The following is a 15,023-nucleotide window of genomic DNA, read 5'->3' on the forward strand; positions in this document are numbered from 1 at the left end:
CCGTGTTATGCGAAACAAAGAACTAGTACGAAAAGGAGGGTTAGGTTCCAAAAATTAAAAAACATGCTACTATATTTTCATAATTAAGATAAATATCTTTATTAAAATTTTCTTAAGTGATACATATTAATATAAACAATGTTTTCTTTGTCATCACTAAAAGCACTATTAACCGAGAGCATTTTATTTTTGGCAAGTTATCGTAATCCTCAGCATTTTTCTGCATTATTTTCAGATTCATGCTTTACCTTTTGCAAAAAATGTATGTAATTTTAGATTGCTTGCTTCTAGTTAAAAGATCTTTATAAATTTCCTTATATGGTGCTAAGCACTTATGGAATAACGGAAAAACATCTGGCAACACCAGAAGCAGAAGCGTCGAGATCTGGCAAAATTGAAACAATTTTCGTGAAGGACCATGTGTACGGAGACGAGAAAAGAAAATTTACACACTGAAGTACTAATACAGTAGTTCACGTAAATAATTTTTGTGAACTATTAGTACTTAAGAATGTAAAAATTTATTACATTTCATGTTGTACGAGGGTTTTACCCATTTCTCGAACCGTGTCAGAGTGAATCCGTGCTATAAAAGTACCGTGTTTTACAGGGGATGGTAACAATTCTCGAACCGTGTTAGAGCGAATCCGTGCTATAGAAGTGCTGTGTTATACGGGGGTTACCTGTATTTTGATGAAAGTGATGTGGTTTAACTATATGCTTTCATCACAGGCTGTTTATATACCATATACACATTTCTGTTCTAGCCTATCAATAGCTTAGTGTAGTGTTTCCCAACCTTTTTTGTGCTATGCCTCACCTAAGCCTTTCTAAAATTCTTATGCCCCTCTAACACAGTGTTTTTCAACCTGTGGTTCAAAAGAAAAAGACAAGTGTTTGTAGGTCCTACACTACATTAAAAAAACAACAATTTTAGTGAGAAGGCTGTACCTGTTTATTATACAGTACAGTTGGTTTTTTGATTGACATTTAGGTCCGAATGATGGGTGTCGCCTGGGTGGGTATGGTCCACCCCAGAAAATGATAGCTGAAAAAGTGTTGAGCTGACTTGTAAAAAGAAGTAATAAGTAGAAAAGTAGAAGTGATAGACACAAAACAAGACATAAAAACCCTCATCTTGAAGAAAAAAAGGTCAACAGCACTCCGAACCCATTGTTATTATAACAACGAAGTAACATACTATACGTGTCTTAAGTTATTGTCGATTCTCCTTAAATTCTCATTTTAGTCATCAACAGTAATTTCTCTCAACAGAAAGAAAATTAAATACATAATTTTTTAAATCACTGATATAGTTTTAATATGGCCCTAGGGGGGGTCNAGTTATTGTCGATTCTCCTTAAATTCTCATTTTAGTCATCAACAGTAATTTCTCTCAACAGAAAGAAAATTAAATACATAATTTTTTAAATCACTGATATAGTTTTAATATGGCCCTATGGGGGGGTCACCAGAATTTTTTAACTTGTAAAGGGGTCACGTATTTAAAAAGGTTGAAAAACACTGCTCTAATATATACAGTGGCTATACAGTTAACTTAAACATTGGTCAAGTCCATTTTCAAGTTGCCCCCTTAACAATTGAATTGCCCCCTGTGGGGCTTGGGCCCCATGTTGGGAAACACTGGCTTAGTGGATGCAATGATACTATACATGTTGGTCCAAACCTAAACCTACCATTGCAGGTAAAAACTAATTAAAATTATCCCACTACAGAATAAAGTTGTATGTTTACCTAATGTTCCAATATGCAATTTTATTAATAAACAAATAATATCAAAAATGTAAACTTGCATTCATAAATAGCATGATTAAAATTATTTATAACAATTACATTTTATCCTGGCTCATTTAATTAAAAGTTATCTTAGGGGCAAAAGGTTGAATTTGGAGCTCTCTCAGAGCCAAATGTTTTTAAAATAAAATACTTCTGTTATTAAAACTAGTCACTTGTTTGTTATAGGAACAGTTTATTTACTTTGAGCATAGTTATCAGAGAGTAATCTGATTCCATTTATAATTGTTTTCTTCATATTCTAGATATTAATAAGCATTGTAAAATATCATTTAAAAACTTTTTCAAAAACAAAGTTTTAAAATTCAACTCTATTCAGAAATGATCGATTTTCGTTTCTTTAAAATTTTCAAAATGTTTTTTTTTTATAGAAAATTAATTTATAAAAGGAGAGAGAAATGTTATAAATAAGAAATTTTTTTTAATGAAATACTGTAATTTTGTTTTTAAATTATAGAAAGTATAAAAAAAACTAATTTTCTTAAATTACAAAAGAATAATTTCTTTAAAGGATTTGCTTTAACATTTGCAGAAAGCAGATATCATACAGTGTAAAAAAATTTAGTGTACTTTAATGGTATAAATGGTTTACTATAGCAGCAGTATTTATTTTAGTAAAAATTATTAAATTATGTATTTAAAAACAAGGTTATATAAATTTACCGTTTAGTTTTTTAACATATAAACATTTTATATAATATGATTTTTTTTTATTCTTTAAGAAAATATTTTTTATTTATATAAAAGTTTTTAGCAGTTTAATATTACTTCTTAATATTTCTTTGGTAAAGATTGTTTTAGGTTGTAATAGGTCGATAAAAAATTCAGAGGTAGAATAAAATAATACATCATTTTTTTAAATTAAATATATGCTTGTAAATAAACTTTAACTTTAGTCAAACCATTTATTTCATGGAAAATATGATGATAAGTTTTTAAATTTGAGTTAGTAAATTGGAAGAAAGAGACTTTAAAATTGAATTAAAATTCTAATTTTGCATTAGATAAATCATGAATTTTTGTTATAAGTAATTCATAAAATAAAAAATTTAAACATTACTGCTTCAATTTTTCTTTTAAATCATTTCTAAGAAAGTGACCAAACTAAATAAATACATAAGAAACATCATATGAATTAATAAAATTTAACTGGAAATTTAAATTGATTATAGAAAGTAAATTTTCATTTACAAAGCAAAGCTATAAGAAATAATAATTTAAGACTTTTGAATTGTACTTGATAGTATTTATATATATTTTTTGTGTAAAATAATAAAATTTAAGATAAATGGTTTATATTTTTCATCAAGTATTATCTTAATAAGAATATAAAAATGTTATTGACAATATTAATAAAATATATTTTAAATTTTGTTTATTGAATAGTTAATGCTTTTTGTAATGTATATCATACTGTTACACTAAACATGACTTGTATAAGTATTAGAGATTCAGTTGAATGGCTCAAAAAAATATAACATACCTTAGTGATAAATTATTTTTTTATTATATGAATTTTTGTTTTTTATTATTTCTTATTTTCTTATAACAAATTAAAAATATTTTATAAATTTCATTATTTTCATTAAATAACAGATTATGGATATTTTGATATAAGGATTGTCATTTTTATACTGTTTATTTGCATTTGCTTAAACCAGTGGTTCCCAATTAGTTTTTCCTGCGTACCACTTCAAGAAAGAGCTTAAACTCGCATACCCCTTATAACAGAAATTCATATTAATCCATACTAATATTATAAATTTGAAGGTAATTCTGTCTGTCTGTCATTTTTTCACATCTAAACTGCTGAACAGGTTTTAATAAAATTTGGCACAGAGATAGCTTACATGTTGGAGATGGATATAGGCTATACTTTACTGAGAGAAAATATCTTACTCCCACAAGAAAATTTGATATAATGTGGGCGAATCTGTGGGTAGACAGCAAGTGATAAATAGAATAAGTTTTTTTTTACATTTATTACCTTTAAAATACAATTCTAATAATAATGAAACTAATGTAAGGTTATTTAATTTTAATGTGACAAATGTGCACGATTTTCTTTGCACAACTTTGTAAAATCTGGTTGCTTTTTGGCCAGCTTCAATCTCAAGTCATCTTCGAGTTGAAACATGAAAACTAAACATCGTCACTGACAGAAGTCAGTGACGATGTTTAGTTTTCATGTTTGTCATGGCCGAAAATCCGCTCTCGCAGAGGTATGTTATGCAAAATGGTAGTACAGTAAATATTTTATTGCCGCTTTGCTGACATGATGATAATGATAATTGTACAATTAACACAAATTGTGTTAATTGTACAATTGTACAATTAACACAAATTGTGTTAATTGTACAATTTTTGTTTCTTGCATAAGAATTTAATTTAGGTATTGTTACAAATGCATTATTTTGATGAAATTTCGAGAATATTTTTAGTTATAAATAAACGAATTTGTGCATTCGACATCATGTTGTAAATTGCCGAATTTTTGATGGTCCACCCATTATTTTTTTGATTGCTTCATCTCATGCATTTAAATTTTAAATTGACTGATTTTAGATTGCTGCACGTACCCCTTTATGCAATTTCGCGTACTCCTAGGGGTACGCTTACCACTAATTGGGAACCATTGGCTTAAACTATTATAAAGTTATTGTTGACAGACAGCACACAATTTACTGTACCTCTCAGGCTTCTTTTTTCTTCTAGTAGGAAATGTTTTAATTAATGTATAATAAAAAATTAAATGCTGGAAGTTGTATAAATCTTTTTTCTGCCAATATATTTTTTATTTGAAAATATAAAATAGAATAATAAACAAGAGTATATTTATATTTTAAATATTCAGATTATTTGAAAATAAAAATTGATCAGATTGTTTGAAAAATAAATAAAAGTATTTATTTTATTTATTTATTTTCTTTTTAATTGTTATAGTGAAACTTATTCATTTTTGTCTCTGTTGTTTTAAGATTAAAAAACAAAACAAAAAAAAAAAACATAAATTGTTAAGCTAAATTTTTCTTCCATTATAGTAAGGCTAGTGTTCTAGTATACTGAGAAACTGAAAAGTTGGCTGCTTCAGAAATTTGTAAACACAGTGGCAAGCACAGTTAACTCAGTGCAATGTCATTGGCATCATTACTCTGTCTAGCTGACCGTGTCCAGAATTGTTTAATAATTAATTATCTTCATTCTGAATATGATGGTCTGAAATACTTTTCTCTTTATTAATGAATGTTTATAAACTTCATTAAATATTACTTGGTGATATTTATTGGCATCTTATCAAATTAGAATGTGTTTTGGTAATAAACATACAATAACATTTTAGTTTAGTAATACAAAAATAAATAAATTTAACTAATTACAGCAATTTATAAAATTCAATATATATTCAGAAGATCTTGGACAAACATGCTGGTTACAAAATCTAAGACAAAAGAAAATGTTATTTATTATAATAAAAACAATTTTTTTAATGACTATATCCTTTCAGAAAAGCATTTTATATGATCTGAAGTCTATATAAATTTATGTAACTGTTTAATGCACACTAGATTTTGACTATTATTAGAAATTTAGTGATGATGAAATTCATTATTTATTTACTATTGAAGATCAAGAATCTGCATTCAGAATTTCAGGTGCATTTAATCATGTTAAATGTTACATTTTTTACTATTATTCTAAAAATTCAGAGTTGACTGTAAGCAATTATTTAATGAAAATTTTATATAATTATTAACCAACGTTACATTTCTCTTTTTCTAAAAAAGAAAACAAATAAATTATATACTTTTTGATTTTATTTTAATTATGAAAGTAGTGAATTGTAAACTAACCTCAAATTTTATATAATTATATTCAAAAATTTTAATTCTATTCAGCATTAAGAAGTAAGTCATAAGCTATTTAATACTTTTTAAAACATTTAATAAAAAACTTTTTAAACATTTAAGTCTGCATTTAAATTTTTAATTAATTAACATGAAATTCATTTATAGTTGGGTGTATGTATACAGCTAAAACTAGAATTATAATTAAAATTCTGTCTGACTGTAATAATTTACATCTGCTTATAAATTTTCTCTGAAAAATATATGAATAAATTTTTTATGAAAGATGCATAAATCTTAATAAAATATTGTCATAATATCTGCACATTATACATAAACCAAACACAAATTATGTAGATAGATATTTTTGTATCTTAATGCATTTTTCATGTTTTCAAAACAATATAATTTAAGTTACAGAAATATACTAATTTTATGTAGTATATTTATTGAAAATATTCAAATTACTGTTATGTTATGTAAATTTTATTCTAAAATATTTAAAAGTTTACATTAAATAAACTGAAATTAATTTGAATTCCAATTTAGATAATCTATGTAAGAATTTGCAATGCAAACCTCATCAGACATGTGTAGTGAGAGATTCTACAGTTGCTCTGTGTGTTAACAGAAAGAAATTAAGATCTAAAGAGTAAGAATGTATTTAAAATTTTGTTTTTGTGAACTATTAAAATGTAAATTTGTTAATGTTTTTCTGATATTCATTATGTTTGATATTACTTAGACCAAAACCTGTCCACAAGCAATCTAAAGAAGATGAATTAGAAAGAAATGATAATGAGTGGGATGACCAAGATAGTGGAAGTGACACTTGCATTCCCTGTCCCCTTGCCACATCCGATTTTGTCTGTGGATCTGATAATTTAACTTATTCTTCTGTCTGTAGATTAGAATTCCGCAACTGTATGCACAAAACTTTAGTTGTAGTTGCTTGCAAAGGTTTCTGCCCATGTAAAGGTAAAAAAAAACCACTTTTTTTAAAATCATTTTTATTATAATTTTGCTTATACTAGATATTGAATTGTTTTGTTATTTTAGCTGCAAAATCAGATAATGATCATCACAAAGAACAGAAGATGAAAGAACGATGGAATCATTACATCAATAAATATCAAAACACAATCAATAAGCAAAACAAACTCTCAAAACAAAAGCAATCAGAGAAAGAAGATAAAATGAGTGATGTTACAGTTATAGGGTGAGATGTTTATATATATATATTTAAAGTTTATAAATTATTTTTTACAATTATTATATTACAAGTTTTGTTTGTTAACTGTTAATATTTGTTTTGTTTAAAACCATTCTGTACCATATAATTTCATTAGAAAATGTGTGTTTATTTTTTTAGTTTCCGTCTTGGTCTTTATTTTATTTCAGTAATTTTTTGCCATTTCTGAAACAAGCAAGTTTGATAACTCAAACAAGTAAGTTTGATAATTAACAGAAGAGATTGCTTTTTACCAAAAATCATATTAACAAAATCTGAATACTAATCATTTTCCAGTGCTTTTATTTAACATTATTATTAGCATTTTTAACAAAACATACAGGAAGAAATAATTATTTGATTTCTTTTTGTACTTGGAGGTTTATACTCTCCACTACAGAAATTTAAATTTGAATTAATTTTTGTTTCTTAGTAGCAGTGAATCTGGTTTTACGGAACACCAAGGAAAACAAAATTCTGTACTTACAAAAGTTTCTCCAACAGTTGTAAAGAGGGGTGAGTGTGAAAATATGCAAAAATAAAATTGTTTATATGTCTATGTTCTGAACATATTTTATTAATTGTAGGCTGTAGTGAGGATGAACTGAAAGCGATGGGTGACAGATTACTTGATTGGTTTTCTGTAGTAATGTCAGATCATCGAAGGGGCCAGTCTCGTCGTAGATCATTCAGACTAAGCCACAGTAATTTTATTTGTAATTAAAAGAAAATGGTGTATATTTCAACTTTCTTATAATTAAATTTGATTATTTTACAGCAGAATTACCAGATTGCAAACCAGAAGTAAATTGGATGTTTCAGCATTTAGATACTGATGGTGACATGAAGTTGTCACTCCAGGAACTATATGACTTAGAGCATGATGACAGAGAATATTGTCTGCGACCTTACCTTCTAGATTGTGATGTGGATGGAGATCTGGTTCTAAGCCCTCATGAGTGGTGTTCTTGTTTTGATAAATCACGTATGAAATTCAGAAAAATTTTAAGAATTGGAAAAATTGAGTTAAAAATAAATTTGCTATTTTCAAAATATTTTTATTTCAGAGAGACCTTGTGCTGCTGCTTTGAAACAAATTCCACCAGGATTGATAGGTATTTAAATTATTATAGTGCATTAAAAAATTAACATAATTTATTTAATAATAATTGTAAAATTTTAGGAGGTTATTATCCAAAGTGTGATAGTGATGGATATTATGTTCCGACTCAGTGCCATCCAGGCACGGCCACATGCTGGTGTGTAGATCGACATGGAGTAGAATTTACTAATACCAGACGCAGGGGTCGACCTGACTGTGGTATGTTTCAAATAACTCTTTCAACATTTTAAGTAATGATATTATTTAATCAGTTTCTGATATATCTGCCATATGGCCATATGTTTAGTCCACAGCCATGTGAATTCATGTTTGAAACTAATCCAGATTCTTATAATTTACTATGGTTATTATGAATCAAATTATTGTTTGCTCTCCTTTTACTATTATTATGAGCAGACTTATTCAATTGTGGCCAGATTTATGCCAGTACCTCATGTAAATAAATTAATCAATTTCAGATTTACTGAATAAATTTTATATTCAAGTTTTCTAAATAAAAATACTGTATTTGATGGCACATAGGATACACTTTTTCCAAAAAAAAAAAAAAAGACTCAAAATTGCTTTACATCTATGCAAAGATGAAGCTTCTTGTAAGCTAATGTTTACCATAGATGCTAGTATATACTACTGATTATTATTATTATTATGTGTTGGGTTTAGTGGGTTATACTCGGTACACACTGGTGGCTGTGTACTATGCCGGACCAGAGTCAAGGCATAGCAACCAAAACAAAACTAAAATTAAATGTGTGTGTCAGTGTCAGTATTAAGGAATTTCCTAACAATATGGCATGTATTCAATATAGTGGCCTTCTGTAGTGTGATGTATGTATTTCTACTCAATTGTAATGTTCCCAGGCTTTTGTGTAGCGTGTGTGGTATCACACCTGTACAGGAGAGAACGACAGGTACAATAAGCACCCTATCCATCCTCCACAGATGCCTTATTTCCTGGGCGAGTTCTGTGTACTTGCTAATTTTTTCAGTGCATGTGTTTTGTACATTGTGAGTGTTTGGAATGGCTATGTCTATAATGTATGTGATTTTATTGTGTTTGTCAATGAGTGTGATGTCTGGTCTGTTGTGGTAAATTGTTTTATCTGTGATTATGGCTCTGTCGTAATACATTTTGTGCGTGTTATTTTCCAATACTGTCTGTGGAATATACTTGTAGTATGGTTCGTGGATGTCTGCCAATTTGTGTTTCTTTGCAAGCTCTTGGTGTATTATATTTGCTACTTGATTGTGTCTATGTAAGTAATCTGTCTGTGCCAAGAGCTTGCAACCAGAAGTGATGTGTTGTATAGTTTCTGGCATGATGTGACATTTTCTGCATGTGTCATTTGTGAGTGTTGTATCTTTGAGTATGTGTTTTCTGTAGTTTTTAGTATTTATGACCTGATCCTGTATGGCAATCATGAATCCTTCCGTCTCCCCAAAGAGGCATCCCCGATCTAACCAGCTGTTTGACGCAGTTTTGTCAACAAAATCCTGGGCCAGGTCATAAGGATGCCTGCCATGGAGAGCCTTTTGAGCCCACGATTGCTTAATGTTGTCTATGCTTTTTATATGTTGTGTCATGTCTGTATGTTGTGAGTGTAAGTTTAATGGTGTGTTATTTGAGTCTGCTAGAGTTACTGCTTTATGTAACTGTGATGTTTCTTGTTTCTTGTAGAAAAACTCTCGCAGTGACTGTATTTGTTTGTAGTGAAGGTTAACTATGTCAATCAGGCCACGTCCGCCTTCTTTACGTGGAAGGGTTAATCTTTCTGTGGCGGATTTAGGATGATGTTGTTTATGCTTAGTAAGTGTTGTTCTTGTTTTCCTTTGGAGTTGCTCGAGATCTGTGTGAGTCCAATGTATAACTCCAAAAGAGTATGTGAGTACTGGGATGACATATGTGTTTATTGCTTTAACTGTGTGTTTTGCATTTAACTGTGTTCTAAGTATAGCGTTTAACCTACTTTGGTATTCTTTAATTAATCGTTGCTTTATTTGTGTATGTTCTGTTAGTTTGGCCTGTTGGAATCCTAAGTACTTGTAGAACTCGCCCTCTTCCATGGATTCAATAACGTCTCCATTTCCAAGTGCAAAATCTTCTTTCTTCAGGATTCCTTTTTCTATGTGAAGTTTTTTGCATTTGTCTAGGCCAAACTCCATTTGTATGTCCTTAGTGTATGAATGTGTGATTTGTAGGAGTTGATGAAGTTGTTTTTGTGTGGATGCATAAAGTTTTATGTCGTCCATGTACATGAGATGTGAGAGTGTAAACTGTGTTGTTTTTTCGTGTCTGATATTGTAGCCGTATTGCGTGTTGTTTAACATGTTGGATAATGGATTCAGGGCTAGGCAGAACCAGAGAGGACTCAAGGAATCTCCTTGAAAAATTCCTCGCCTAATGAATATTTCGTTTGTTTGTATGGAAGTGTTACTAACCCTGAGATGTAGTGTTGTTCTCCAGTGCTGCATAGTGTTTTCGAAGAATGCAATGAGTGATGGATGTATTTTGTACATGTGTAGAATATGTAGCAGCCAACTGTGTGGAACACTGTCGAATGCTTTTCTGTAGTCTATATATGCCATGTGTATGTTTCTGTGTTGTTTGTGTGCTTGCCGTAGAATGACTGAATCTATGAGTAATTGTTCTTTGCATCCTCTGTGATTTCTACGGCAACCTTTTTGTTGTTCTGTAAGAATGTCATGTTCTTCAACATGTTTGTATATTTTGTTTGTGATACATGATGTCAATAATTTGTAGAGTGTTGGAAGACATGTAATTGGTCTGTATTGTGTGGGGTCTGTGGTTTTGTTGTTTTTAGGTTTCATTTATTATTATTATTATTATAGAATTGTGTTAGGTAGAAGTAATGTTTCTCAAACATTATTATTATTGTTAAAAAATAATTGTTGTATAAATTAAAACTAGATAACATGAGACATAGTTTGTACAGGATCAAACTCTTCAAAGCTATGCTGTAATTGTTTGAACTCCTAATGAGTGTTGTCCCTATATGTTTTTATTTAAAAAAAGTTTGTCTAAATTGATTATAACTCAAGTTTTTATATCTGATATTTTGCTTTAGTCAGTAAATATTTTTAAATGATCTGTCTAGCCTCATGTAGGGACTGTAGTTTGTGTCTACCAAAATATTCTGTAGATAGAAAAGAACTAAATGCAATATTTTGGAACATTATTTTCTGAAAATTAGTTTAATATTAATTTCAACTATTTCTACAAATAAATATCAACATTAAACGATTACATTTGAAATATGTGGATAAAAAATTTTTTTAATTCAAAAATAAACTCAAATATTTATCATATTTAATTAAAAATCTAATTTGATACTAATTATTTCTGAAGCATCATGTGTAAACAATAGTTATTTATTTAATGCTTTCTTCTTATGCAGGATCCAGCAGAAAAATGGGTGATTTATAAGTTTGGTTAACTTTTGAATGTTTTAAACAACTTTTTGTGTACAAAATTTCAAACAACATAGTTTGGCATTTATGTTTTTAAGATAACATAATGCAAGTGATCTGCATTCATGTGCAAACACTTTACATTCTCAAAGGAAGTCATGTATTGACTGTCTCTAAAAGTAAACAAAGCCTGGCAAGTCACATGACTGGACCTTCTTCAACTTCTGATAGAACGTGGAAGTTGTGTTAATAGTCGGTACACACAATGTTTTTCGCATCAACTATTAACACAACTTTCGGAATACAACTTTGAAAGAAGTTGAAGAAGTCCAATCATGTGACTTGCCTCAGGCTTTGTTTACTTTTAGACACAGTCAATAGAATGGTACAGTATATTCTTGGGTATGTTGATTACATGATGAATTTTTGCCTTAAAAGTTTCAACATTTTGTAGGTGATCTTCATATACCACATTCTTCGTCGTATAAAATATTGAAATTCTTAAAAGCAAAAATTTGTCATGCAATCAATAACATACCTGAGAATACATTGTGCTATTTAAGCATGACATATTTTGAAGATGTGAAGAGAGTTTTGCACATGAATGATGTCACTTGCATGATGTCATTTTGTAAACATAAATGCCAAACTATGTTGTTTTTAATCTTGTACATAAACAATTTATTTTAAAGTATTCAAAAATTCATAAATTGCCTGTTTTTTCTGCTAGACCATGAAGCTTTAAATGATTTCTAATACAGAATTGTTATATTTTAACTAAAATAATTATATAATTTATGAAACTTTTTAATATTTTAAATTCTCATTTTGTCAAACTTATGTTTTGAATAATCATTAATATATATTCACTCTTGGATCTTTAAATTATTATATACAAGATGCCCCACTTAAAATCAGCCTGACCAAGGTAGTGAAACATTAGTGATGTAAATTTTACAGGGGATATTTAAAAGGAAAAGTGTAATGAGACCAATCCAGAGCCATATATAAAGAGAAGGAAAGTATCAACATCAATATTTTATGTAAGATCAACCTGAACATTAATCTGCATCCAGATGAATTGCATTGAGCTGTGACAAACCAAACAGAGGTGTGGCACAATGCAAGCAGTTCTGACATCAAACTATGACATATTGTGCAACTTTGAGCTCTAATGAATGTGACTAAGAAAGTGTCAGTATATCAAAGAAAAGGGTATGTTCATTTGCATTTAGTTTGAACAGAACTTAAAACAATTTTTGCAGTTTCATGGTCCATATTCAATTGTGCACATGCTCACACTGGAACACTGCTCATCCACAAAATATCCCTAGCTCAGTTCTGTGCTGTTCTCATTTCTGCTTTGTTTTGATCCAGTCATTGGTATGTGGAGCAAAACTGGGTGGTTGGTCTGGACACAGCTTTACATGTACACAAAGATACACAAGAACACCATTTTCAGCATCATCTACTAGTTTCTGTACATTTAAATAATGTTAAAATAAAGTTTATAATGAGTATTCTTTGCCTAAATTCATTTGTCATTTCCAGCAAGTGGGATCAATTTTAACAATATTTGATTCTTTCAAATAAAATAAAATTGCAGGAAATTTTTCATATTATGAACAATATTAAAATTCTTAAATTTGAATTTTTATTGGTTGAAAATGTGTAAAAATTTCTGTCGATTAGTTTCATAATTTTAAGACCTGTCAAATGACAATCCAAATTCAGTTTTTAGCAGATACCTACTCAAATATGTAGGATCAAATTTTTACATTGTATTTATGTAATCTTTTTTATATTATTAAATATTGTTCTTTAATAAGTAAATAATTACATTTGTATGTATGTTTAGATTAAGTTGCTGTTATTTATGAAAGAATTATTATAAATTACAATAGAAGCATATATGGTAATATTGCAACATTGCACAGCAGTCCAGCCATTTGTGTATTAGGAGGATGCTAACAGTTGAGTGAACTGCCAGCTCCCTCCTAATACATTAAACTATAAATATTGAATTTTGTAATGGAAAATTGAAGCATCAGGTTGTATTATTTAATATCTACTCTTTCTAATTTTATGAAAATAACAAAAAAGAATTTTATTCAAATTGAAATTTTGAATTATTGAAAAGAATTTTTAAATAATAAATTTTATATTTTGGAAATAGTAGGATTTACTTGTTGATAAAATTATTTTATTTCTTAGAGGGATTACTGAGAAGAGGAAACCAAGAGAAGGATGACGACATGGAGGAGGATGCAGAAGAGGATCAGGAAGGATCTGCTGACAGACCTCTGGATTTTTAAGCTTTCAATTTTTTTTTTGTGTTATATAATAATAGCAAAAAGTATAAATATCCCAAGTCGGGATAGGGTGAACATCACTCAATAGTTGATTTTTTAGTAACATATCTTAGTGGATTATGTAGACTATTTGTAAACATTTAATGTTATACAGTAAATAATCTTCTTACAAGTTTTTAAATAGTGAAGATCCTCTCTGGAGAAGATTACATTCTGGATGTTATATATATCTATGTTCATATATATATATATATATATTTATAAATTTGATATATGTGAAATATTCTTTTTTTCCAATTATTTGAAATTGTCACGTGATGTTATTAACGGGTGCCTCAACAATTTTTACATGGACTTGAGACGTGTAACGTGTATTTCTGCTACCCGTACACGTTTAACGTTTGAACTTGTGCCTCAACCTCTCTAATCACAGTTGGATTTTTCACACGAACTTCTGTTATTTTTAACAACAGAATGTTTGTCGCTGAAGGTTTACATGTAACGATCGACCGACGTTTTTGTCTTTGCCGACATGTCTAGATCGTATATATACGTATGCTTTCTGATGTACAGTATCCGTGCACGAGGGCGACGAAGAGAAACGGCAGAGGAAAGACGAACGCCCAGCGAACAGCGAAGCTTGTGTGTGTGTATATATATGTATGGTGCGCGTTACCGTAGGATTCTTGTACGCGAAAACTGGATTATATGCGATTGTTCAGACAACATCGGGCGATCCCATCTTCGTCGTCGTCGACCTCCAGGACATAGCCGAGGAGGAGGAGGTGGCGGCGGTGGTGACCGGCGACCTCACCTTGTCCTCGTCTAAACAAGATCGGAAACTGGCTAGGCGTCGTCAGGTAGCGAAAGGAGGAGACTCTGCCGAAGATGAGTGTACAATCTGTTTTGTTGGCCTTTTCCATCGTCAGTTAGAATGTGTTAGAGATAGCGAAATAGAAGCGCGCTCGATTTAGATGGGAGCGGCGGAGAAAACGTTGCCTATTTAGCGGTAATAATCGGGCTTTTCTTTAGTCTTTGCAGATAGAAGTGTCGTTAGAATACGGCTTGCTGCCTGTTAAACACGCGATAGGCTTGAGAGAGAGAGCGAGGCGCGACTCTCCATGGCGCTCCCCGGAACTGGCGGTCGAAAGGTGGAGATCCTCGTGTTTAGGGAGGTTTTGGGAGTGTCTAGTCAGTTCTAACAGAAATGGCATAAAATGCGGTTTCGAGATTTAGTTCTGAAAATTTTCACTTTTGAATTTTACCCC

At 30.0% G+C, this 15,023-nt stretch overlaps 1 protein-coding gene across 3 annotated transcripts in view; it reads left to right on the forward strand.

Annotated features, from left to right (window-relative positions):
• The window catches only part of LOC111623925 (proteoglycan Cow-like), a 24,804-nt gene extending 10,868 nt beyond the window's left edge, over window positions 1-13,936 (forward strand). The window contains exons 3-11 of one of the 3 annotated variants that reach the window (XM_023366660.1): window positions 6,210-6,312; window positions 6,406-6,638; window positions 6,720-6,879; window positions 7,325-7,407; window positions 7,479-7,595; window positions 7,673-7,876; window positions 7,959-8,006; window positions 8,075-8,212; window positions 13,658-13,936. In XM_023366660.1, coding sequence (XP_023222428.1) covers window positions 6,210-6,312; window positions 6,406-6,638; window positions 6,720-6,879; window positions 7,325-7,407; window positions 7,479-7,595; window positions 7,673-7,876; window positions 7,959-8,006; window positions 8,075-8,212; window positions 13,658-13,758 — 1,187 coding nt within the window. In that variant the 3' untranslated portion in view covers window positions 13,759-13,936. Of the gene's footprint in view, window positions 1-6,209; window positions 6,313-6,405; window positions 6,639-6,719; window positions 6,880-7,324; window positions 7,408-7,478; window positions 7,596-7,669; window positions 7,877-7,958; window positions 8,007-8,074; window positions 8,213-13,657 lie in introns of all 3 variants that reach the window. The other 2 variants (XM_023366658.1, XM_023366659.1) reach the window with 2 other exon arrangements.
• The last annotated feature ends 1,087 nt before the right edge of the window (window positions 13,937-15,023 follow it).

This window comes from Centruroides sculpturatus, unplaced genomic scaffold (genome assembly GCF_000671375.1).
Source record: "Centruroides sculpturatus isolate CEXI.00-Female unplaced genomic scaffold, Cexi_2.0 scaffold344, whole genome shotgun sequence".
NCBI classification, from domain to species: domain Eukaryota; kingdom Metazoa; phylum Arthropoda; class Arachnida; order Scorpiones; family Buthidae; genus Centruroides; species Centruroides sculpturatus.